We start from the raw sequence: 23373 nt of genomic DNA, 5'->3' as shown, positions 1-23373 counted from the left end.
CAATGTTTATAATTAATTTATACCTTCTTTATCAGCCACAATCACACCCCTTTTAAGGCATCCACGATGTCCAGTGACGAGGACACAACGCCAATTCCAGGCACATCTGCTCATGCCAATAAAAGAACGTCATTGGAAGGGTCTGGACCGGCCCATCACTCCCATAATGAACCAAATATTTTTGTACGAGGGTTTAGAGGTGTTTTTGGGTATAGGAAAACAACGTTAACTTTGTTGGTGATTGTGACATTAATTTTCGGGGTCTTAGTGTGCAAATATGACAACAGTCTTGACTATACAGTCAGTTTCCCCACAGACAAGTTGGAAGTTCAAGTTTTGGATTCCGCTTGGACTGACTTGCAGGTGATTGCCAAACAAGAGCACACTTATGGCTCTAAAGGTAACGATGTTGTGTATGAGTATCTTGATAAGAGGATAAGTTCAATCATCAAATCCAAAAAGACTTATGTGGAATTGGACCATGACAACACTGACAATAATAGTAGTGTGATGTATTCTTCTGTTTCAGGGGACAGAAACACCGTTACTTATTATGAGAGTAATAATCTTATTGTTCGAGTTAATGGTAGTGATGAAACGTTGCCTGCATTACTTTTGAGTGCTCATTATGATTCTGTTCCCTCTAGTTTTGGAGTAACTGATGATGGGATGGGTGTGGCTTCCCTTTTGGGGTTATTGGATTACTATTGCTCCAAGAAGGCTGAACAACCAAAACGTACCATTATATTCAATTTCAATAATAATGAAGAGTTTGGTTTATACGGAGCTACTTCCTTTGTGAAGCATCCTTGGTTTAGTCAAATTGGTTATTTTTTGAACCTTGAAGGTACGGGAGCTGGTGGTAAGGCTATTTTATTCAGAGGTACAGATTATGGAATTGCGAAATATTATTCTAGTGTCAGATTTCCTTACGGTACTTCTATTTTCCAACAAGGTTTCAATAACCATTTAATCCATAGTGAAACCGATTACAAGGTATACAAGGAGATGGGAGGGCTCAGAGGGTTAGATGTTGCCTTCTATAAGCCAAGAGATCTTTATCATACTGCTTTAGATAACATTAGAAATGTCGATGAAAAGTCTTTATGGCATATGCTCTCAACAGCATTGGATTTCACTAACACAATTGTTTCCGGTAAAATTGACTTGGATGAAGAATCCTTCAACAAATCCAGTACAGATACTGCAGTTTATCAAAGTTTCTTGAATTTCTTTGTTTCCTTCCCTGTTTCTCAGGTTGTTGTATTTAACATTGCTTTACTTGTTGTGGCCCCATTGATCAATTTGCTTCTTTTGGTTATTATATTTGGATACAAGAAGAACTGGACACTAAGTTTTATTAATGTTGTTAAGTTTCCAGTTTCCTTGTTCATTTCAATGTTTGCTTTGAACTTCATCAATGATTCTTTTACCATTCAAGTGAACAAGTTTTTACCAAACTCATCTGCCTTTTTGATTTTGGCTACTTATGCTTCAACTTTGTTTTTGTTCAATTATTTGATTATGAATGGCGTAAATCAAATATTTTATAGATATAAAGTGGTCAATCATGATGAAAAGTTGATTGTCATGATTGAAATTGCTTTAGCCTATTGGATTGTGCTTATTTATTCCACTACCAAACTTAAGAAGAACAAACTTGGTGATGATCATTCTGGTGAATTGATTGTTTCAATATTGTTCCTTCTTCAATCATTGGCCATTTTCTTTGGTTTATTAAGTTGGGTATTCAAACATAATGGGGACCATGTTCATACATGTGGAACTGATGAGGGTGAATCTGAACCATTACTTGGTTCTCAAAGAAGTGCACCTTCTTATGTTCGTGATGATAATAGTGGGTTTATTGAGACTTCATCCATTGATTCCAGAGCTTCTTCTCATAAGGACTCTGTTGTTGTCAAGTTCTTGAGTTATGATTGGCTCCTTCAATTTCTTATTATTGTCCCCATTTCATTTGTAATCTTTTCCGATGCTAGTTTCTTTATCATAGATGGGGTTCATAAATCATTGCAAGAATCTCTTGTTTCAGAGAAGTTCATTTATCAAGTCCTTCAGATTTCAGCTGTTGCCCTAGTGATTCCCTTTTTACCGTTTGTGTTCAAGTTTAACCGTTTGATAGTATTGGTCTTGGTATGTATGGTAATCTTTGGATACACCAGCATTGTGTTTGATAAGCCATTCGATGAAGAAAATCCTATGAAGTTAAGATTCATCCAGTCCATCGACTTGAATGTATCTCCAACTGATAGTTATGTTAATGTGTTTGGAAGAGAGAAATCTGGCTTAGAAGCTGTGGTTAAAGATCTTCCTTCATTCAAATTATCCAAACAAAAATCTCCACTCTTATGTGATAGTTTGGGTGATGGTAATGAGGTTTGTTCATTCAAGAGTTCCTTACCTCCAGTATTATCATCTCCCAATAATAATACATTTGCTGATGATTTAAAGATTGATATTTTGAAGAATTCCTCTTCTAATAAAGACCATCTATTTGGTTTGTTAACTGGAGAAATCAGAATCACTGTGCCTGAGAACAGAATGTGCCACTTATCATTTAATAGATCGGAATCCAAGACCAAGATTGTTTCTGGTCTTGATTTTCCAGACACCCCAGTTAAAACTGTCATTGTTTATTCTGAAAATGACAATGACACTGACAAAGAGTCTAGACCGGCCCTTTCAAGCATACCCGAAGGTTTCTCCAGAGATAAGGCTGGAAACTACCTCTATAAAGATTTAAAGGGTATCAATGACTTGCAATTGTTGAAGTTAGATTGGAAAAAATCGTATCACATTGGCTTCCAATGGGTTCCTTCTGTTATCGACTTGTCTGCTAAGGATACTACCTTGTATAAGTTGGGAGTAAATGTGGAGTGTTTCTGGGCTGAATTAAGACCATCTAAAGATATTCACCACCCAGTTCCTGCTTATGAAGAGGTGTTACATTATAGTCCTAGCTATGTTTCTTGGGCCAATAAGGATCGTGGATTGGTTGTTGTCTCAAAATATATCGATATTTAGTTTAATTCCTGGTGTATGTCTTTTGTATTTAATAATATTTTAGTTTAGTTTGCTCTGTGGGTATCAGATTTACTCTGTGGATATCAGATTTACTCCCCACTATATATAAGGTGTGCGAACTCCCCTTTGTATGTTACTTTCATTTCTTTCTTTCTTCCTTCGCCCTTAATGTTGTCTGTAATCTTACTCGTCTACTTGACGCTCGTAAACGCTTACGTACATCCTATCACCATCCATGGCCGGTACTTTGTAGATTCTGTCACCAAAGAACCAGTATGTTTAATTTTTAACACTTTTTGCAGCCATTAGGCGCTGCTGGCAAACGTATCAGTGTACTAACAAAGATATCCATAGTTCTATATAAAAGGTGTAGATTATCAACCAGGAGGCTCTTCGGGAGTAGTAAGCCATTCAGATCCTCTTTCTGATCCAAAAGTTTGTGCCCGTGATGTTGGACTATTCCAACAATTGGGCCTCAATGTACGTGTCACATTTTCTTGCAACTACCACGCTTTCTTATCAGAATACTAACAACACGATTACGTGCACAGACAATTAGAATCTATTCTGTCAATCCTGAATTGAATCATGATGTTTGCATGTCAATGTTGGCGGCAGCAGGTATATATTTGGTTTTGGATGTCAACTCTCCTCTTCCTGATCATCATTTGAACAGGTATGAACCTTGGCAATCGTATAACGCAAGATACTTGGAAAATATCTTCAAGATCGTGGAACAATTCTCCTATTATAATAACACATTGGGTTTCTTTGCTGGTAATGAAGTCATCAACGATGACATATCTGCTTCAGTATGTTCACATACATCTTTTTTCTTCACGTTTTTTTATTCTCTTACTAACTTTTTATTAAGAACTCTCCAGTATATGTCAAGGCTGTGATCCGAGATATGAAGGAGTATATAGCACACAACTCTCCAAGAATCATACCAGTGGGTTATTCAGCGGCAGATGATTTAAAGTATCGACTCTCTCTTTCAAGTTACCTTGAATGTATGGATGATACTATGGCCGAAACAGTTGATTTTTATGGTGTGAACTCCTATCAATGGTGTGGTCAACAAAGTTTTCATACTAGTGGGTATGATGTACTTGTTAACGATTATAGTGCCTTTTCAAAGCCTGTTTTCTTTTCAGAGTAAGTAAAAACAATAATCACTACTTTTTTCAACTCAGTTTTAATACTAACTAAATGTTATTAGATTTGGTTGCAATGAAGTGACACCAAGAATCTTTGAGGAAATCCTGGCATTATATTCAAATGACATGGTTGACATATTTAGCGGTGGTCTTGTTTACGAGTTTACTCAAGAGCCAAATAATTATGGTTTGGTGAAGGTTTTAGAAAATGGTAACATTGAGCTTTTATCAGATTTTATGGCATTGCAAGATCAATATCTGAGGTTACCACCTTTAGACTATTTTCACATCGCCCAGTCAATGAGAAAGAATTCAAAAGAGCTTCAACAAGCAATTACTCTTCATAAGCAAATGGTACCCGTTTGTGAGGACGAGTACCACAACTTGGATGTAAGCAGAGGTGTCCCTGTGTCTATTGCCAGTGAACTTATAGAGAATGGAGTTAAAGTGAGACAAGGGAAATATGTGCCACTTAGCACCGAGCAAAGAACATCTCAATTTGATGTTTTTCAAGGCGGTAGCATGCTCCTGAAGAATCCTGAATTCAGAATAACAGTAGATTATATGTCAGGAACCGAGATCCAAAGAGCAAAAGGTTTCCAAAATAGTATGTATTACCAATTTTTGCAACCATTATACTGATGAGAGAAAGCTGACATATATCTAGAAGCATCATCGAATAGAAAGGAATCATCAATTAATTTTTCCAAAGTTTACACTCGGTTCAAAAGTGCTATGGCAAAAGTCAAACATACCATACTGAAAAGTTTAAAGACTAGCTAGATATACTTGAGGCACACTTCCATTGGAATTTAGTAGTATTTAGATGTGATATACTAATATTAAATATAGTTGCAAGCCCAAAGTCTATACAGAGTCTTGCACTTGCTACTTTGACACCTATTATAACAATCTTGTTGGTGGTATAAGGGAACTAAATTGAAGTCTAAATGTTTTTATAATCTAATAATAAATAAGTTTGCGTTCCATTAATCCAAAAGTTTAAGTTGAATTGGGGAATCTTTCAAAAATGACTTGAAAATTGGTATTCATAATCTTTACGTGGCACGACTCATTGGCATGAAGCAAGGGACTTAATAAGATCCACCAATCATTGTTGTTTAAAGAAGTGATCTGAGTATCCACTTCAGTCTTGGTGAACCCACATCTTGCACAAGTATGAACCAATTCTGGTCTTACTTTAAGAATGAATGTCAAGCTTGGTACAGGTGCCAAGTTACTTAAAAGAGCATCAAAGGTATCGTCTCTGGGTCTTGAAAGGATGGGTGATTCTGTATAATTGGCATTTATATGAGGGTACCATAATCTTCTATCAACGTCTGAAGGTGATTGTTCACGATTGTTGTCTTGTTGTTCATGGTCTTCTTCTTCTTCTTCTTTTCCTTCTTCTTCTTCTTCCTCGGTGATTGTTGCCAAAGATCTCCCATTCTTTTTATGAACGTGAATGTAATGCTTGAAAAGATCGAAATTGGTTAATATTAATTCTTTGACGCTTTTATATCCACCTTGTCCACTACAGACCAACTTGAAGAAAGAATTGAATCGGATGAAATCAAATAATCTTTCACCCATTTCATTAACCGAATAAAACACCGGAGAATCGAAATCAATTATAAGGTTCAGAAGTGTATGATTAGCCTTCATAAAATCAATCATTGAAAGGTCATTGGCAGATAATATTGAAGATAGCTGGACACTTGTGACGGAACTGAATAGCTCTGAAGCCTTACGTCTATTCTTCGATGAATTGGAGAAGGTACAACTCATAAAGGTCACTTTATTGATGGTGATCTGTTGACCAGAAGGGATGGTGAATGAAGTTAACTTGATATCATCAACGATAAAGTTTCTCAATATCAATTCATTGATGGTATCATATTCTGCAAGAATACCAGAGATATGGCCTAAGCGGAAGGGCACGGTCCAGCCGCTTTGAGTGGAGAGTTGGAGTTTATTCAATGTTTTCTTCATCTTCTGGCCTCTTTTCCTAAATTTACTAAGACCTCCCTTATCATCATCCCAAGTATCTGGGAAGGCAAAATGAGGTGAGATCTCATTAATGGTTATTGATTTGAGACCATAAGCTTCCTTTAAAATTGCATTGAACGATCTAAGGAAATCCTCATATGATAATCCTGATCTTTTGATGTCACAATCATTGTCATCGATGATATAAGAACCAGCAATGTTGGTTCCCATATCTTTCCTTGGTCTCACTGGAGGATTGACCAATACTACCGATTGCAAGTAGTTGACGCAATCACTTGGAGCTGTCAGTTGGAACTTAAGTCCCAGATGAGGTAAATGGTATTCAGTATATTTCTGGAAACTATGCATAGTTGGAAACACCATACGAGCATAAAGCACATGCTTATAGATGATTGTCTTGAAGGTACGACATGTTTTGGCCATATTAATCAAACTTGTCAAGTCCAAGTTCTGGAAGAAACTAAAGATATAAAGAAGTATCTCTAAGGGAAGATTGCATATATGGATTGATGGATAACTATGATGAGGTCGCGATCTTTTATTCAAGACATTCTTGATACCAATGAGTTGATACTTTTTCATAATCAACGGCAGCAGCAGTAGTTTCTTGTCTATGGGGGTCTAGAACGATGAGAATATTAAATTTGAACTGTGGAGTCAAAGGTATAAAGTGGTAGTTGGAGATGAATATGAAAATCGTATACGCCGTAAGATGGTTAGTGGCTATGATTGGAGTGGAATCCTACTGTACGATATAAAGGAACTGTGAATTTAGGAAGGTGTTTGGCTGTGGAACAATGATGAGTGAAAGGCATGCATAGTTCAGCCGTATAAACGCAGCGAAATGAATGGTGATTATTGGGAATGACAACTCACGACGTTGAATACTGCATTGGGAAATTTATGTCACTTGGTAGATTTCCTGCATATTCTTTTACAATAAGCATAACCTTAATGCAAAGACAAAATATCACCAAAGATCATACCTCATCGTTACTACAACATACACAAACAACAATGAGTTATACGGCAGCTGAAGAACAAAGGAAACGGTTGGAACAACTCATGGGCAAAGAAGCACTCATTTATACCTCTGTCCGACGGAAAGACCCAGAGATGACATCCCACAGAGTGTGTAAGGCATTCCTAGTTGGATCATGTCCCTACGATATGTTTACAGGAACAAAGCAAGATTTGGGTAAATGTCCCCAATTACATTTGGAGAAGCATAAGCTTGAATATGAATATCGGACCAAGCAATTAGGTGAGTCCTTCCCTGAGTTCGAACGAGAGTATTATATGGTTTTATCCAAGTTTATCAATGAGTTAGATAAGACATTAGAGGTTGCCCAAAAGAGGTTGGAGCATACTCCAGAGGAAAAGGAGAAGATTATTCAAGTTACTAAAGAACTTGATCAATTGGATACACTGATTGGGTTGATCACCAAAGAATTGGAATATTTAATGAATGTTAATGAGCCGTTGAAGACGTTGAAGGAAGCTCAAAAACTTGAACAGGTTCTCAAACAACGGGAAAAAGTCGCTGAGACAGCTAGAGGAATAGTAGAGAATATTGGACAAACATCCCAACAAAAATTACAAGTATGTGAAGGATGTGGAGCTTATTTATCTCGGTTAGATAGTGATAGACGGTTGGCTGATCATTTTGTTGGTAAGATACATTTAGCATATGTTTCAATGAGACAAACGTATGATGAATTGAATCATAAATATAAACGAATGGGAGTTTAATTCTAATCTTCCTTTTCAGCATCCTTTCCAACTTTTTCAGAGGAAACATAACCTAAAGCATTCAACCGTTCGGACAAAATCGGATGACTATAAGTATAGGAAGCGTATAACCAATCAGCGTCGACTGTTGATAAGTTTTCGGTGGATAACTTGATTAAGGAACGAGCCAAATCAGGAGCATAACCTTGTTCAGTTGCAAAGGCATCAGCTTCAAATTCATTCTTTCTTGATAACAAGTGACTGGCAAATTGAGATACAGTATCAAAAGGTGCTTGGATATCACTGAATAATTGGAACCCAATGATTGTAGGGTAAATTCCCTTGAACCCAAAGGATTCATATAAGGACTTATTATGAATGAAGGATCTGAAAAGAGAAAAGAAAATGAATAAATGTGCTTGAGTGTAGACCAACATTTGAGCAATATGATTCAATTTCCAATGACCGATTTCATGGCCTAAAACAGCCACTATTTCTTCAGTGGTTGAATGCTCAATCAAAGTATCGAAAATAACAATCTTCTTAGACCAAGGTAACCCGGTGAAATAAGCATTGGAATGAGACGATCTTTTGGACCCGTCCACAACGTATAGCTCAGTACAGGGAAATTTATTCTTTCTAGCCAAATCTTCAATAGCCGATTTCAATTCTCCATCTTCCAAGGGAGTGAACTTATTGAATAATGGTTGAATAACAGTTGGATAGATGGTCATGAACAACAATTGGATCCCCAAGATAAACATCATGGTATAAAAAATGAATGAATCTCCAAAGGAATCCAATATTTTCAAGAACCCAGCTAAAACCGGTGAGCCCAAGGCAATAGTTAAAAGTTGACCTTTAATTAAATCGGTAAAGAATAGCTTTTTAGTAGACTTATTGAAGCCATATTTCTCTTCCAACACAAAGGTTTGATAGTAGGAAACAGGTATAGATAGTAACGAAGCAATGATTGTGTTAACTCCAAAAAAGAACACTGAATGGGTAATAACTCCGGAAAAGGCCTTAGGTAAAATGAACGACATTCTGGACATTAAAACCCCAGCGACATTCCATAATTTAGGTAAATAATCGTATTTGATAAATACCAAGTTTTCCACTAGATTAATGGTCTCGGAGATAAACCCGAATCTGGACTTGGCTCTACCGTAATCTTGAGTCTTATCAAAAGTCTTTTTGGAGATCTCTAACTTTAACGTGGCGGGTGGTTGAGTACGTTTAAGTACTTGATATTGACGATATGATAAGTAAGATTCAAAAGCATATTTCCCCACGGTAAGTCCGACAATGATGGACTTCCAATTGATGGTAGGGGAATCAAGTAAAGCCAATGTCTGGAGCCAGCTAGTTAGTAATAAGATAAGATACGATACGATAAGACATTTAATGTCAACACAAGATACATACATCTGAGAGAGACAACATGTTTGGCGTAGAAGAAGAACAAGGAGAAGAAGAATATGACCAGTCGCATTTGATTTGACAACGACAAACAAAATTGTAGACGCGAATTTTTCACCAGTCGTGGGGCGCGTGATTACGTAATAAAATGTAAATAGTATAATATAATGAATATTTTGTGATAATTTATATATAAAGAATAATAATTTAAACTTCAAGTCATGACTTGGCATAATAAAGTATATAAAGGGTTCATGTGTTCAAATCACCATCAAAGTTTTTGGTAATAAAATATAATGAAATATATTTTATGGAAATGATTTAACGGTAACCACTTTATTTAGCTTCAGCAGCCAACTTTTCAGCCTTGGCGACAACATCTTCAATACCACCAACCATGTAGAAAGCGTTTTCTGGCAAGTGATCGTACTTACCTTCCAAAACTTCCTTGAAAGACTTGATGGTGTCGTTCAATCTAACCAATCTACCGGGGATACCAGTGAAGACTTCAGCAACAGCAAAAGGTTGAGACAAGAATCTTTGAATCTTTCTGGCTCTTTCGACAGTCAACTTATCGGATTCAGACAATTCATCCATACCCAAAATGGCAATGATATCTTGCAAAGACTTGTAAGCTTGTAAGGTTTGTTGGACATTGGTAGCAACATCGTAATGTTCCTTACCAACAATAGAAGCATCCAACAATCTGGACTTGGAATCCAAAGGATCGACAGCTGGGTAAATACCCAATTCAGAAATACCTCTGGACAACACAGTGGTAGCATCCAAGTGAGCAAAAGTGGTGGCTGGAGCAGGATCAGTCAAATCATCAGCTGGGACATAGACAGCTTGGACAGAAGTAACAGAACCCTTCTTGGTGGTGGTAATACGTTCTTGCAAAGCACCCATATCAGTGGCCAAAGTAGGTTGGTAACCGACAGCAGATGGAATACGACCTAACAAAGCAGACACTTCGGAACCAGCTTGGGTGAATCTGAAAATGTTGTCAATAAACAACAAGACATCTTGACCTTCAGCATCTCTGAAGTATTCGGCAATGGTCAAACCAGTCAAAGCAACTCTAGCTCTAGCTCCTGGAGGTTCGTTCATTTGACCGAAGACCAAAGCCACCTTGGAGTCACCTTCCAAATTGATGACACCGGTTTCCTTCATTTCACGGTACAAATCGTTACCTTCTCTGGTACGTTCACCGACACCAGTGAAAACAGAGAAACCACCGTGAGCCTTAGCAATGTTGTTAATCAACTCTTGGATGAAAACGGTCTTACCGACACCGGCACCACCGAACAAACCAATCTTACCACCTCTAGCGTAAGGAGCCAACAAATCGACAACCTTGATACCAGTTTCTAAAACTTCGGCAGAAGTGGATTGTTCAACGAATGATGGAGGTTCAGTGTGGATAGGGTTTCTTTGAGTACATTCAATTGGACCTCTTTCATCAATTGGATCACCAACAACATTGATAATTCTACCTAAGGTACCCTTACCGACAGGGACTGAGATAGGAGCACCAGTGTCGTTGACAACGGTACCTCTGACCAAACCTTCAGTACCATCCATAGCAATAGTTCTGACGGTGTTTTCTCCCAAATGTTGAGAAACTTCCAAGATCAAATCTTGGTCACCGTTCTTCAAGGTCAAAGCGTTCAAAATAGCAGGCAAGTTACCTTCTTCGAATTGGACATCGACGACAGCACCAATGACAGCTCTATAGAATCAATTGTTAGTATAACATTCTCATAACTACAACAACAACAACAACAATAACACTAAAATCATCATCATCAATGTGATCCAATGGTTGGTTCGTTCAGTACATTCGTGACACAAAGTGTTGAGTTGAAAATTTTCAGTACCGCGATTTGATTGGAGGAAAAATGCGAGGAAAATCAAAATTTACCTCGACGTTAAAGTCAACGAAATCGCCAACCAACAAGGCCCACGATCCACAGAAACAATACTATAAGGACATATTCTCTAATGTGATAGATCATATTGTAGACGTAAATAATAAACTTATGGATCGAAGGGCAATTATGGATCGATTGATTGATTGATTGATTGAAAATTAACGTAAACTTGTACTAGTGAAATAAAAGATCGAACAAAACCCAAGGAATTGGTTGAACTGTCCTCAACAATGTGATCAATCAGATTGAAAACAAGTCAATGCCATTGGACATGATGATGGGGATGTTGTGATTATTTAAGATTCAATTGAACACATACCTAACCTTACCAGCAGCAGCTGGAGCAGCTGAAGCCATACCTCTGTTGAACATGACGGTACGCTTGGCAGCAGTGAAAGCACTGCGTGATGCAGAGTTGAACAATCTAGGAAGAACCATTCTTACTTTGTGGGGTTCTAGCTGAAGATAGAGTAGAAAAAAGAAGAGGGCAAGAAGAAGAAGAAGAGTGAGGAAAAGAAGTTGAATATTTAAAAGTTTTTGCAGTTTACGCCAATCCGGAGCGAATTTTTTGTCTGGTGTCTGATTTAGTGCACCACGTACCTATTGGAGAGAGGCTGGTGGTTGGTAGAGACACGACCACATAGAATATAAGATGTCTAAAAAACTCTTAATTTATCGTGATTTTCTTAGAAGACGAATAGATGATAACTTATATAGAAGGTATATGAACATGTTATTTAACTTTAATCAATATTTTATTAATTTTACTTCTTTACTTGGATGGGCCCTTACGGTATAATACCCCAGACAATGCCACTTTTTGTCTGGCAACATTAAGTGAGATTCACTTATATGCAACACTGAATTTTATTTTAACCAATCACCATTAACTTTTTTTCGGTGTCCAATGCGCCCGTGTCTGATTTTCGTTGAAGTACATATTTGGCGCTACCATTTCTCAGAACTTTGAAATGCGAAATTCGGTATCTGTGGTGTTAGGGTGTAGAGTATACCGACGTAACTCACTATGAATATGATTCAGATTGGGTGCAAACCGTTGACTATAAATACACGGAGCTTGACGCAAAACAGGACTGTTAAAAAATCTACTGCCACTAAAAACTATAGAAAAACACTTACGAAAATGCTATCAGAAATAATATTAACAGAAATAATACCAACAGAAATAATACTAACAGAAATAATACTAACAGAAATAATACTAACAGAAATAATACTAACAATAAATAATATCTCAGTTAATGTATATAGAATTGACATTGTATGGGTTAAATGTACTTGCAAAAACATTAACAGAATCAACAGCTTGAGTGCATTGTAATTTGCCCCAACTTCAGTCAAAATATTTTTGTATAGAAAGTTCATTTTTATTCATAATGTTGCATGTAGTTATCCCCATATATTCATAGTCTTAATTGTATGATTTAATTGTTTAATGTGTCTTAAGGAACGTTCCTCAACGATTTTAGAGCCAACTGGAAGCTCATTGATGACTCCATCGTTATGTAAGTTCGTTAAGCACTCAACACAAACCTTAAACGTATCATGCTCATTTAACAGCTTCAAAGTAGAAGCACGGAACAAGTTACCCGGACGAACGGAACTCATCAATGGAGGGTCTACTTGTTCAAGTTTGATATCAGTAGTACCAGCAGCAGCAACAGAAGCAGAAGTTGCATTGGTAGCACCATCACGAGCTCCAACAGTAGTATCTGATTCCTTCAATCTCTGTTCCAATCTTCTTGACTTCCTCCGTTTGCTTCTAGCATTTTCTTTCTCCAGATCTTCAGCTGATCTTTTGGCAGACTCAATAAGAGCATCATATTCTCTCATGACACAGAGTTTACCCTTAACTACACCCTGTTCTAAATCATAATACGGATCAGAAGTGATCACTTCATGTAACCGTTGACTTGAGCTTAACTCGGTTACAACCCCCATATTGTCTCGATTAGCAATCATCTCTTTAGGTGTATTGTCCGGAGTTAACAATTGGTCATTTCTTCCTAGCAGTTGGGCAACTGCTCCAAAGTTGTGTAACCGGTTGTCAACTAAACAGTACTGGTACGAGATACATGTTCGACAAACTCCACACGTAGGTTCATCATCTGTTTCAGAATATTCATTTGCTTCATCTTGTTCGGGTTTAACATATCTTTCCCTAACAACTCCGGACTTAATCAAGTTCCCACTCAAAAGGATTTGCGTATCGATATATTCTTCAAAACTCCGGAGACACCCCTGAATGAACTCTCCTTTAGTTGAATACTGCTGAGGATGTCTCATGCAATCTCTAAGAATATTCTCCAATAATTTAAAGTGATCAAAAACATTCTCCTTCCGGATATCTTTGTAGTTCTTTATGGCATCTTCTCCAAACGGTAACCAGGAGTCCATCGTAAAGTTCACTGCCTCGTTGAAGTTGAATCCACAATTGAACCCCGCATGGTATACTTTTGGATAGGTGATGACATATTCGTTTGGGTTCTGGTCACAATAGACCACATCGATGCCATGGTCCACTAAGGTCATGGGAGAAAGCAAACTTACCAATTGATGGAGTAAATCAGGTTGTCTTTGGAATAAATCTGGAGCACAATCCTTCATCAAGGCTTCAAACTTTGTGGCATGATAACTTGGAATCCCGTACCATTTCTTAGTGGCTCCAAAATGACAATAATTGGCCGAAAGGGTATAATGATCTTCAACGTGCCAACAAAACGTCAGTAAGAGAGAACCAATGTATATCCAAGGGATTGTCATACCTGAAATTGTCTTTTTGATATGGTTCAAAAGTGATCCTGAAGCATACAGAAGTTTGGTTAAATTGAATGGGTGATCAACATAAGAACAACTCAAAGGGTTCATTAAATCCCCCTTTTCAGCCATGGGGAATCCAGAGATCTCCCCTTGTTTCATATGATGAATATCTGCTCCATATTCGACAGTTATATCTGAACGTTGCAAGTTAACAAAGTGCCAGAACTTCTCTTCAATGCTATCAATAGTTAGTGGTTGATTATTATTGTGGTTACTAATAAACTGCTTCTCAAACGCAACACAGTTATCAATAAACTCAGTAATGGTGTACTTATGGTCAGTGTTCTCTTCAAAACCATAAGCTCCATCTCCAACCAAACACCGTTTACAGAACCAATCATTTTCCGGTATTACCTTTAATGGTGGCTCAAGACAGTACATATGATAAGCATCGTCACAATTATCACATAAAAGAGTTCGTGCTGGGTTATCATTCTTATGGCAAACCACACAGTGGTCATCTGTCACTTTATCATCATCATCATCATCATCATCATCAGAACGAATATAATCACTATCATTTTGACTTTCAAAGTCTTGTGGTCGTTCTCCATCTTCATCTATAAAGGTATCTAGAGAACAAGACGATAGGAAATGGGAATAGGCCTTAATCTTGGAATTGTACTCATATTTAAGCAATTGAGCCATTGAAACATCGACTTCAAGAGTTTGACACAACGACTTCCAATGTCGGTCATTAAGATGCTCCAGGTTAACTCCAAGTTTCTGAACTGCCAAATATAAATCATAGTAGTGCACTCTTTTCCCGTTCCGGCAATTGATATAACATCTGACTTTAGGTTGATTGTGCATCTTCAAATACCGGTTCAAATTATCGGTGAAAAACTTCCGGGATCTACTGATAATCCCGAGCTCACTCAACTTCTGGAATCTTGTATGAAACTTGAACTGCTTTGAGATGGAGAAGGGAGCCTGCCATCCTACAGGAGGAACAACTTTCACTATACCAAATTGAGATCCAAGTTGAGCAATATCAGGGCGTGATAAATAAGCAATGGGATTGCTGAATTCTTTAATAGTAGGTCTAAGAATCGGACATGGCTGTAACTTGGACTTATCAAATTTATTACAGGTCACTTTACCATTAGATGATGATTGGCTCCGTTTTACCTTCTTAATCTTTGGATCTTCCAACCTGCTAGAACCTTCTGACATAAATTCTGACGAGCCACTTCTTGAGACTCCCGTAGATGAATCTTTACTGCAGTCTGCAGTACACGTAGCAGTTTGAGCTTGAACCCCAACCGAAGCCCTTCCGGGGATACACGAAGACATAAGCGCGATAGCCTTTAATGGAAGGTGTTAATTATAGACGAGTATATTAAAAGGAACTGATGGTGATAAATTAATGTCAGTGGAAAAAAGCAGCAGATATTGAAGGACGTCGTCAATAGCAGTGTAAAGGTGATACTAAATCCGTTATTTAATAGACTTAGTTGTAGCTAACTTTGCAGACACGATTTTCAGTTTCCATCTGATATTCTAGACCGAATTTCATATAGACAACACTATCAATTATTATAGTTATTACGAAAGGAGTGCAGTGATAGAGCGACTGAGTGTCTGTAGATACATTTTTTGCGATACCAAATTCCAGTTGAGGTGTGTCCCAATCGTCTCATTACTGTATATGGATACTGAGAAAACATGATAGATCGTAGGGTTACAGGTTGCACATAGAACTTCTTATCTAGACTATTATTTAAACATATTACAACATGATATAATGTATACCGTATACACGCATGTATGGATGTATGGATATATGGATGAATGTATTTCTGTCTCTATGTATGTATGTATTTCTGTGTCTATGTATGTATGTATATATGTATGATCATGCGTTGGATGCACTTAACATTAGTAAATTGTATGCGTACATTGAATATTAATAGCATGTGTACGCTATATAACTTCTGTATATGTAACTTCTGTATATTTATCCAAATATTTATGCTTGTCCTTACACTGTGTATGAAATATAATAGCACTGTTATATGTTAGAGATGCCTGCACTCCATTAGATTTCCGTTTTGGGACGATCAATTTGCGTGACAACACCGACAATTGAGCGGAACAACCCTCGGAAGTCAGCCCCACATTCATTAACTCTAACGGAAACCAAGAGCGACCTGAAAATTTTCAACAACTGCTCCTCCGCTCGCTTGCCCACACCATTTCCGATTGTGCAAGTCCTGTAACGGAAATCATATATAATACAAATTAACTATAAAATACAGTCACCACTACCACACTTTATTTAACATACTTCTACTTTCTCATTTCCCTCAATAGAATGTCTGACTTTAACCTTGCTATCTTGGGATGCGGTGTCATGGGCACTGCCATTGCCAACGCCATTCTTAACTCCGATATTCCTAACAAGCCTAAGAAAATATACGCTTTGAACAAGGACTTGGAGGCCTTTGGTCCTGTCAAGGATAAGTTGACACACGAGAAGATTCAATTGTGCCATGATGTTGAAACAAACAAGAGGGCCATTGCTGATTCTACTGTCATTGTATTGGGATGTAAACCATTCATGTACAAGCCTATCTATGAACAAGTTAAAGATAGTTTAAACGGTGAACAATTATTGATTTCACTTTTAGCTGGTGTAACTATTGAAGAGTTGTCCATCTACACTCCATATGTTGCTAGAATCATGACCAATACCCCCGCCCAGTTTGGTGCTGGTACTGCTGGTATTGCCTTCTCCCCAGAAGCTGAAACAAAGTACTCTGATTTGGCCATTGAGTTGATTGGAACTGTGGGCTTAGCCTTCAGATTACCTGAAAGTAACATGGACGCTGCCACTGCCTTAATTGGATCCGGTCCGGCGTTTGTCATGTTGATGATGGAAGCCATGATCGATGGTGGGATCAGAATGGGATTGACATACGATGTGGCTAGAATCTCTGCTGCCAAGGTGATGGAAGGGACTGCTAAGATGGTCTTGGAAACCGGTGAACACCCGGCAGCTTTGAAGGCCAAGGTGTGTACTCCTGGTGGGACTACTATTGGAGGTTTATTGAAGTTGGAAGATGCTGGTGTTAGGGGGGCCATTGCTAGATGCATTGAAGAGGCTGCTAACATTTCCAAGTCATTCTCCAAGAAGTAACTTATGGCATAATATATATATATATATACATTGTAATTCTATTTACATTTTCCACATTTTTGAAAAGGTCTTGAAATCTTCAGGACTAATTTTAATGCCTGCTTTATCAAAAGCTTCTTGGATTCTCCCCAAATGGTTTCTGACTTCTGAATCTGCCATAAGTTTGACCATTTGCATTAAAGAAGGAGATGCTTCAGTATTGAAGCCTTTCTTGATCATGAGATCACGGAATTCCTTAAGCAATTCCTTAACTTCGGGGGCTTTAAGAACACTTTCTTGAAGCTCAGCCATTCTTTGAAGATGAGGAGTCAACTCTTCTCCATCAGGAGTCTTCAGGGAAGACGCACATCTGTAAGAGGTTCTAGAAAGAGACGCGAATCTTGAAACAGACACCAAGGGAAGTCTAGCCGGAACACCGGAAGTTAAACACCGTCTTAAACCAAATCTAAGCATCTTTGTACCGAGCAAGGAACGAAACACTCAATAAAAGGAGTAACTCATAATGGCTATTTACCTGAGGTTCATACGACATTCATTGATGAATATGTCGCATGTCGCAAAAAATTGAAAAATTTCGTCCAACTGAAAAAACAACACAACCAAACCACGTCTCTGCTCTTTTCTCTTTTCTTCTTCAGTATACTGCTACTACTCTTTAGGGTTTCTCAGTTTGCATACAACAACCACACATCAAAATGTCTCACGAAGGCCAAGAAGAATTGTTGGACTATTCCGACTCCGAAGAAATTGCCGTTACTTCAGCAGCCCCAGTTGTTGAAGGCGAAGGTACTACTGAAAAGGAAGCCGATAAAAAGGGATCTTATGTTGGTATCCATGCTACTGGTTTCAGAGATTTCCTTTTGAAGCCTGAGTTATTGAGAGCCATTGGTGATTGTGGTTTTGAACATCCATCTGAAGGTTCGTATCTTTGCAGAATCAACTGTGAGGCGAAATGGTATTAAGATTATCATTTATTATGTTTGAAAGTGTTTTATCACTGAAACCTTGCCGTCCTTGATTCGTTTCATGGAAGCCAAAGTGGTTGCTGATGGAGGTGTAATATAATTCATCTTTATAGAGCATTTTTGCTCTGTTTCATTCAAGAGCCAGTTAACATTCTTGAGTGATCGTTGTAATGCCTGCTGGTTTCTACAACGTGGAATGAGTTACTTAAGGATTCCTTCTTTTTAGTAAATCTTTCCGGGATAAGAAAAGATCTAATGAATTGTTCTTTCGTCTTATTTATGAGGGATATTCTCAATAGTATCGTCTATTAATGTGGGAACGATTAGCGAACAGACATATAAATACATTTCGCTTTTCACTTTTTTGTGCTATTCATTTGCATTATTTTGTTACTAACATTGAATATAGTCCAACAAGTTTGTATTCCTCAATCTATTTTGGGTACTGATGTCTTGTGTCAAGCCAAGTCTGGTTTAGGTAAGACTGCTGTGTTTGTTTTATCCACTTTACAACAATTGGAACCAGTTGATGGGGAGATTTCAACAGTAGTTGTTTGTCACACCAGAGAATTGGCTTACCAAATCAAGAATGAATATTCTAGATTCTCCAAGTACATGCCTGATGTTAAGACGCAAGTTTTCTATGGTGGTACTCCAATTAAGAAGGACATTGAATTATTGAAGAATAATGAAACTTGTCCTCATATCATTGTTTCTACTCCTGGTAGATTACATGCTTTGGTCACTGAAAAGGCCATTAGATTGAACAATGTCAAGTCCTTTGTTATTGATGAATGTGATAAGGTTTTGGAATCCATTGATATGAGACGTGATGTCCAAGATATTTTCCGTAGCACTCCTCATCAAAAGCAAGTTATGATGTTCAGTGCTACTTTGTCTACTGAGATCCGTCCAGTGTGTAAGAAGTTTATGGTTAACCCATTGGAAATCTTTGTTGATGATGACACGAAGTTGACATTGCACGGGTTGCAACAATATTTCATTAAATTGGAAGAATCAGAAAAGAACAGAAAGTTATCTGACTTATTGGACTCATTGGATTTCAACCAAGTTATCATTTTCGTTAGAACTACCCACAGAGCTGAAGAATTGAACAAGTTATTATGTGCTTGTAACTTCCCATCCATTGCAGTTCACTCTGCCTTACCACAAAAGGAAAGAATCGAAAGATATAAGTCTTTCAAGGAATTCAACAAGCGTATTTGTGTCTCCACTGATGTGTTTGGTAGAGGTATTGATATTGAAAGAATCAACTTGGCTATCAATTACGATATGCCTCCAGAAGCTGACCAATACTTACACAGAGTTGGCAGAGCTGGTAGATTTGGTACTAAGGGGTTGGCTATTTCCCTTGTTTCAAGTAAGGAAGATGAAGAAGTTTTGGAAAAGATTCAAAGCAGATTCGATGTTAAAATCAGTGAGTTCCCTGAAGAAGGTGTTGATCCTTCCACTTACATGAACACTTAGAAAAGAGTTTAATAAAAGTATTTGTATTAACCTCCTGTTTGTTTGACTATCTTATGGATTATTCTGAATACTCTTGCCATTTCTATTTTGGGAACCAAGAACCATTCAACATGAACGTTGGCTGCTTTAATAGCATCAATTGTAATTGCATTGGCAGCGGTAGCGCCAACTGTTGCAACGTTCTCTTCGTAACAACCTTTGCAGAACACCTTGCTTTGTCCATAACGATCTCTGAGTTGTCTGTGTATTTCCTTTTCAATGTCATCAAGATGTGACTCACAGTAGAACCCATCGTCTTGAAACGTGGGGAACTTAGAGGCTATGAAGTTGTCATTAAGGGCTACTCTTTCCATAGCACTTAACAAATTCTTCATGGTTCCCTTGATGCCATGTTGGTGTAGAAGTTCTCGATGATTGAATGGAGTTAAGCACGTGAGTTCATGTTTACAATGTGCTTCCCATTGTTTTAGACGAGTTTTAACGGGTTTAGTAGTTCTTCCAATCTTAATTAAGATGAACGGTGATCGGCTTATCTTAACCTTTTTGTACTCTGTACCGGGTTCATTTTGAATATGGATTACCAGCTGATCTTGGGCCTTGGTATCGATATAGTTGGTCAAAGTATAACAATAAATGTGGCCCTTTTGTTGCATCTTCTTCTTATTCTTGAGTGGTGATGGAGGTGTGGCGGGCGGTCGATTAAAAGAGTGGCTCATCATCATAGGATCGGATACAAGTGCACTTGGTGTTAATGCCGATACTGTGGATTCATACTGATGATGAAGTTGATGAACTCTCCACCATCCTAAATGGTTCAGACTAGGTGCCGGTGCCACACTTGCTGTGGATGCAATGGTATGATAGTGATGCTGATTCGCTGGTTTGCTAACTCCGATAGGAGTACTTGCAGCCACAGTTGGTTGCTGAGGCCGATGCGGAGGTTTAAATTCTTGTTCAGCTTGATGTCTCCAGCAATATTGAGAACCTTTTGAAGTTTTATTCTTACACTTATTACCTTTCAAAGTAACACCAAAACACTCTGAAGCTCCAGAACCCTTTGGGGGTTCAATAGATGGCATCTCAGAAATGAATGATAAGGGAACAGATGTTTGAACCAATAATTCAGGAGTATGCAGTGTCTCTGTAGGTAATGGACGTTGTTTTATGGCCTTGGGTCTTAATACCGAGCTGTTGGAGTTACTTTTTGTATGAGAATCGGAACTATGAGTATGATAGTGGGCCAGAATAGGAAGTGTGCCCGATACTATGGGTGCCACAGAATACGCTCGTTGCACCACCACTACCACCAATGGTTGTCTGAGAACGTCCAGCACTCGGATGGTCGTCGCTCGCAAAGTCATCCAGTGCTCTGTAGGTGTAGCACACTAGAACCAATGATATTATTACCAAGAGACATATTTAAGCATCTTAAAGTAGCACCACTATTGATTTATCAGAACTTACGCGTATGGTAGTGCAGATTCTAAAAGAAGTTATGTTAAGATTTACATTTAGTTTTGGATCCTCTTGGTGGATTATGCGCCATGCCCGAACTGTGCATTGCATTTGTGTGAGGCACAATCATAGTAATATCAAGTGCCGCGCTACCAAAAATGATACACAATCTCTTCTATCATTCACGAACAGCCGCTAATTATAACAAGGAGTGGAGATGATTACTTGTCAATTTATGTATTGTAACGCAATTACACTACATGGCGCTATTACAATCAACAAAAACAGTATGGTATATATGCACTCCGCGCCGGAAACGGCCTACTCAGCGTTCAATAAAGAGAGTGGTTAGATAGGCTTTCACTGAGTCACGTGCAATGACTTCAACTTGAAGCTGGTCAGCGATACTCCACTTGACCAGAGGGTAATAATGTAAAGCGGACCAAATCGCAGTTAATTAACCAAAGTCTCCAGTGGAACCAAAATAGTCTCTCTTCACAGGTAAGTATTAATACCTTGCATAGTAGAAGCCCGCTCCAGTGTAATTTAGTTATCACCAAAGTAGTAGCTGACATCGTAAAAATAGACACCTAAAAATACTCCGGCGATTGCGCATTAAGATTACATTTCAATAGTGGAGAAACCACACCACCGGATTTGGAAATCATATAAATAGGAGCAACTTGCTGCGAATTAAACCATGACATTTGAAAAAGTATATCACTAACAATGCCATCTCATTTTGATACTCTTCAATTGCACGCTGGCCAAGATCCAGACAGTGAAGCTGCTAGACCAAGAGCTCCACCTATTTATGCCACCACCTCTTATGTTTTCAAAGACTCTCAACATGGAGCTCAATTGTTTGGTTTGGAGAAGGAAGGGTACATTTACTCTCGTATCATGAACCCAACTGCTGATGTGTTTGAAAAGAGAATTGCTGCTTTAGAACACGGTATTGGTGCACTTGCTGTATCTTCTGGTCAGGCAGCTCAATTCACTGCTATTGCCTCATTAGCTCATGCTGGTGACAATGTTGTTGTTGCCTCGTATTTGTATGGTGGTACTTACAACCAATTCAAGGTGGCTTTCAAGAGATTAGGCATCGAGGCCAGATTTGTTGATATCGACAACTTTGACGAGATCAAATCAAAGATCGATGACAAGACCAAGGCTTTATACTTTGAGTCAATCTCAAACCCCAAATACAACGTTCCAGATTTCGAAACCTTGGCTCTGATTGCACACGAAAGAGGTGTTCCAGTTGTTGTTGATAACACTTTTGGTGCTGGTGGGTTTTTGGTCAACCCCATTGATTTTGGTGCGGATATCGTTGTTCATTCTGCCACTAAATGGATCGGTGGTCACGGAACAACCATTGCTGGTGTTGTTGTTGATTCTGGTAAGTTCCCATGGGCTCAATATCCCAAGAAGTTCCCTCAATTCTCAGAACCAAGTGAAGGGTACCATGGTTTAGTGATAAATGATGCTTTAGGACCAGCTGCTTTCATTGGCCATGCCAGAATTGAAATCTTGAGAGATTTGGGTCCAAACTTGAATCCATTCGGTGCCTTTATGTTGATCCAAGGTCTTGAAACCTTATCTCTCAGAGTCGAAAGACAATCCAGTAATGCCTTGAAGTTGGCCCAATGGTTAGAAAAGTCCCCTTATGTTACTTGGGTCTCTTATATAGGGTTAGAATCTCATCCTGATCATGCCAGAGCCTTGAAATACTTTAACAGTAAGGAATACTTTGGTGGAGCCTTATCTTTTGGTGTTAAGGAATTGGATAACATTGTTGAAGACCAATTCAAAGAAGCCTCTCCCCTGTTTGTTGATCAATTGAAGGTTGCTTCAAACTTGGCCAATGTTGGGGACTCCAAGACCTTGGTCATTGCTCCATGGTTCACCACTCATCAACAATTGAGTGACGAAGAAAAGATTGCATCTGGTGTCTCTAAGGACTTGATTAGATTATCTATTGGTACTGAGTTTATTGATGATATCATTGATGATTTCGCCCAAGCTTTCGAAAAGGTTTATGAAAGCAAATAAACTTATCTGGTATAGTTTATAGAAATATGGGCATATACATTATATACGGGCATCATTTATACGAGTTCATTTACGAGGTTCATTGATGCGGGGGTATCATATTTATTATATACGAACTATTTTTG

General features: G+C 38.2%; 12 protein-coding genes across 12 annotated transcripts; 6 read left to right on the top strand and 6 right to left on the bottom strand.

The window, feature by feature from the left end:
• Nucleotides 1-66: 66 nt before the first annotated feature.
• Nucleotides 67-3045, top strand: KQ657_000625 (uncharacterized protein; the record flags this gene model as incomplete). The annotated part of the gene is made up of 1 exon (XM_043191461.1): nucleotides 67-3045. One exon carries the CDS (start codon nucleotides 67-69, stop codon nucleotides 3043-3045), a length of 2979 nt encoding a protein of 992 aa, XP_043049104.1.
• Nucleotides 3046-3280: 235 nt separating this feature from the next.
• Nucleotides 3281-4847, top strand: PHR3 (1,3-beta-glucanosyltransferase; the record flags this gene model as incomplete). Its single annotated transcript, XM_043191460.1, is given in 5 exon segments — nucleotides 3281-3287; nucleotides 3299-3318; nucleotides 3597-3857; nucleotides 3920-4203; nucleotides 4268-4847. The coding sequence occupies 5 exon segments, from the start codon at nucleotides 3281-3283 to the stop codon at nucleotides 4845-4847; spliced, it is 1152 nt and encodes a 383-aa protein (XP_043049103.1).
• Nucleotides 4848-5207: 360 nt separating this feature from the next.
• KQ657_000623 (uncharacterized protein) lies at nucleotides 5208-6638 on the bottom strand (the record flags this gene model as incomplete). The annotated part of the gene is made up of 1 exon (XM_043191459.1): nucleotides 5208-6638. The coding sequence occupies one exon, from the start codon at nucleotides 6636-6638 to the stop codon at nucleotides 5208-5210; it is 1431 nt and encodes a 476-aa protein (XP_043049102.1).
• Nucleotides 6639-7232: 594 nt separating this feature from the next.
• On the top strand, nucleotides 7233-7967 carry EXM2 (Exm2p; the record flags this gene model as incomplete). The annotated part of the gene is made up of 1 exon (XM_043191458.1): nucleotides 7233-7967. One exon carries the CDS (start codon nucleotides 7233-7235, stop codon nucleotides 7965-7967), a length of 735 nt encoding a protein of 244 aa, XP_043049101.1.
• Nucleotides 7968-7969: 2 nt separating this feature from the next.
• On the bottom strand, nucleotides 7970-9392 carry STE24 (zinc metalloprotease; the record flags this gene model as incomplete). The annotated part of the gene is made up of 2 exons (XM_043191457.1): nucleotides 7970-9301; nucleotides 9375-9392. 2 exons carry the CDS (start codon nucleotides 9390-9392, stop codon nucleotides 7970-7972), a joined length of 1350 nt encoding a protein of 449 aa, XP_043049100.1.
• Nucleotides 9393-9704: 312 nt separating this feature from the next.
• ATP2 (F1F0 ATP synthase subunit beta) lies at nucleotides 9705-11740 on the bottom strand (the record flags this gene model as incomplete). The annotated part of the gene is made up of 2 exons (XM_043191456.1): nucleotides 9705-11100; nucleotides 11622-11740. 2 exons carry the CDS (start codon nucleotides 11738-11740, stop codon nucleotides 9705-9707), a joined length of 1515 nt encoding a protein of 504 aa, XP_043049099.1.
• Nucleotides 11741-12712: 972 nt separating this feature from the next.
• Nucleotides 12713-15319, bottom strand: KQ657_000619 (histone demethylase; the record flags this gene model as incomplete). Its single annotated transcript, XM_043191455.1, has 1 exon — nucleotides 12713-15319. One exon carries the CDS (start codon nucleotides 15317-15319, stop codon nucleotides 12713-12715), a length of 2607 nt encoding a protein of 868 aa, XP_043049098.1.
• A 1141-nt stretch (nucleotides 15320-16460) lies between these two features.
• Nucleotides 16461-17285, top strand: PRO3 (pyrroline-5-carboxylate reductase; the record flags this gene model as incomplete). Its single annotated transcript, XM_043191454.1, has 1 exon — nucleotides 16461-17285. One exon carries the CDS (start codon nucleotides 16461-16463, stop codon nucleotides 17283-17285), a length of 825 nt encoding a protein of 274 aa, XP_043049097.1.
• A 42-nt stretch (nucleotides 17286-17327) lies between these two features.
• KQ657_000617 (uncharacterized protein) lies at nucleotides 17328-17738 on the bottom strand (the record flags this gene model as incomplete). Its single annotated transcript, XM_043191453.1, has 1 exon — nucleotides 17328-17738. The coding sequence occupies one exon, from the start codon at nucleotides 17736-17738 to the stop codon at nucleotides 17328-17330; it is 411 nt and encodes a 136-aa protein (XP_043049096.1).
• A 242-nt stretch (nucleotides 17739-17980) lies between these two features.
• Nucleotides 17981-19738, top strand: SUB2 (ATP-dependent RNA helicase; the record flags this gene model as incomplete). The annotated part of the gene is made up of 2 exons (XM_043191452.1): nucleotides 17981-18203; nucleotides 18660-19738. The coding sequence occupies 2 exons, from the start codon at nucleotides 17981-17983 to the stop codon at nucleotides 19736-19738; spliced, it is 1302 nt and encodes a 433-aa protein (XP_043049095.1).
• A 26-nt stretch (nucleotides 19739-19764) lies between these two features.
• KQ657_000615 (uncharacterized protein) lies at nucleotides 19765-21099 on the bottom strand (the record flags this gene model as incomplete). Its single annotated transcript, XM_043191451.1, has 1 exon — nucleotides 19765-21099. The coding sequence occupies one exon, from the start codon at nucleotides 21097-21099 to the stop codon at nucleotides 19765-19767; it is 1335 nt and encodes a 444-aa protein (XP_043049094.1).
• Nucleotides 21100-21922: 823 nt separating this feature from the next.
• On the top strand, nucleotides 21923-23248 carry MET15 (bifunctional cysteine synthase/O-acetylhomoserine aminocarboxypropyltransferase; the record flags this gene model as incomplete). The annotated part of the gene is made up of 1 exon (XM_043191450.1): nucleotides 21923-23248. The coding sequence occupies one exon, from the start codon at nucleotides 21923-21925 to the stop codon at nucleotides 23246-23248; it is 1326 nt and encodes a 441-aa protein (XP_043049093.1).
• Nucleotides 23249-23373: the final 125 nt, after the last annotated feature.

This window comes from Scheffersomyces spartinae (genome assembly GCF_019049425.1).
Source record: "Scheffersomyces spartinae strain ARV_011 chromosome Unknown scaffold_11, whole genome shotgun sequence".
NCBI lineage: Eukaryota > Fungi > Ascomycota > Pichiomycetes > Serinales > Debaryomycetaceae > Lizanozyma > Lizanozyma spartinae.
This window is presented reverse-complemented; position numbering and strand designations above follow the sequence as displayed.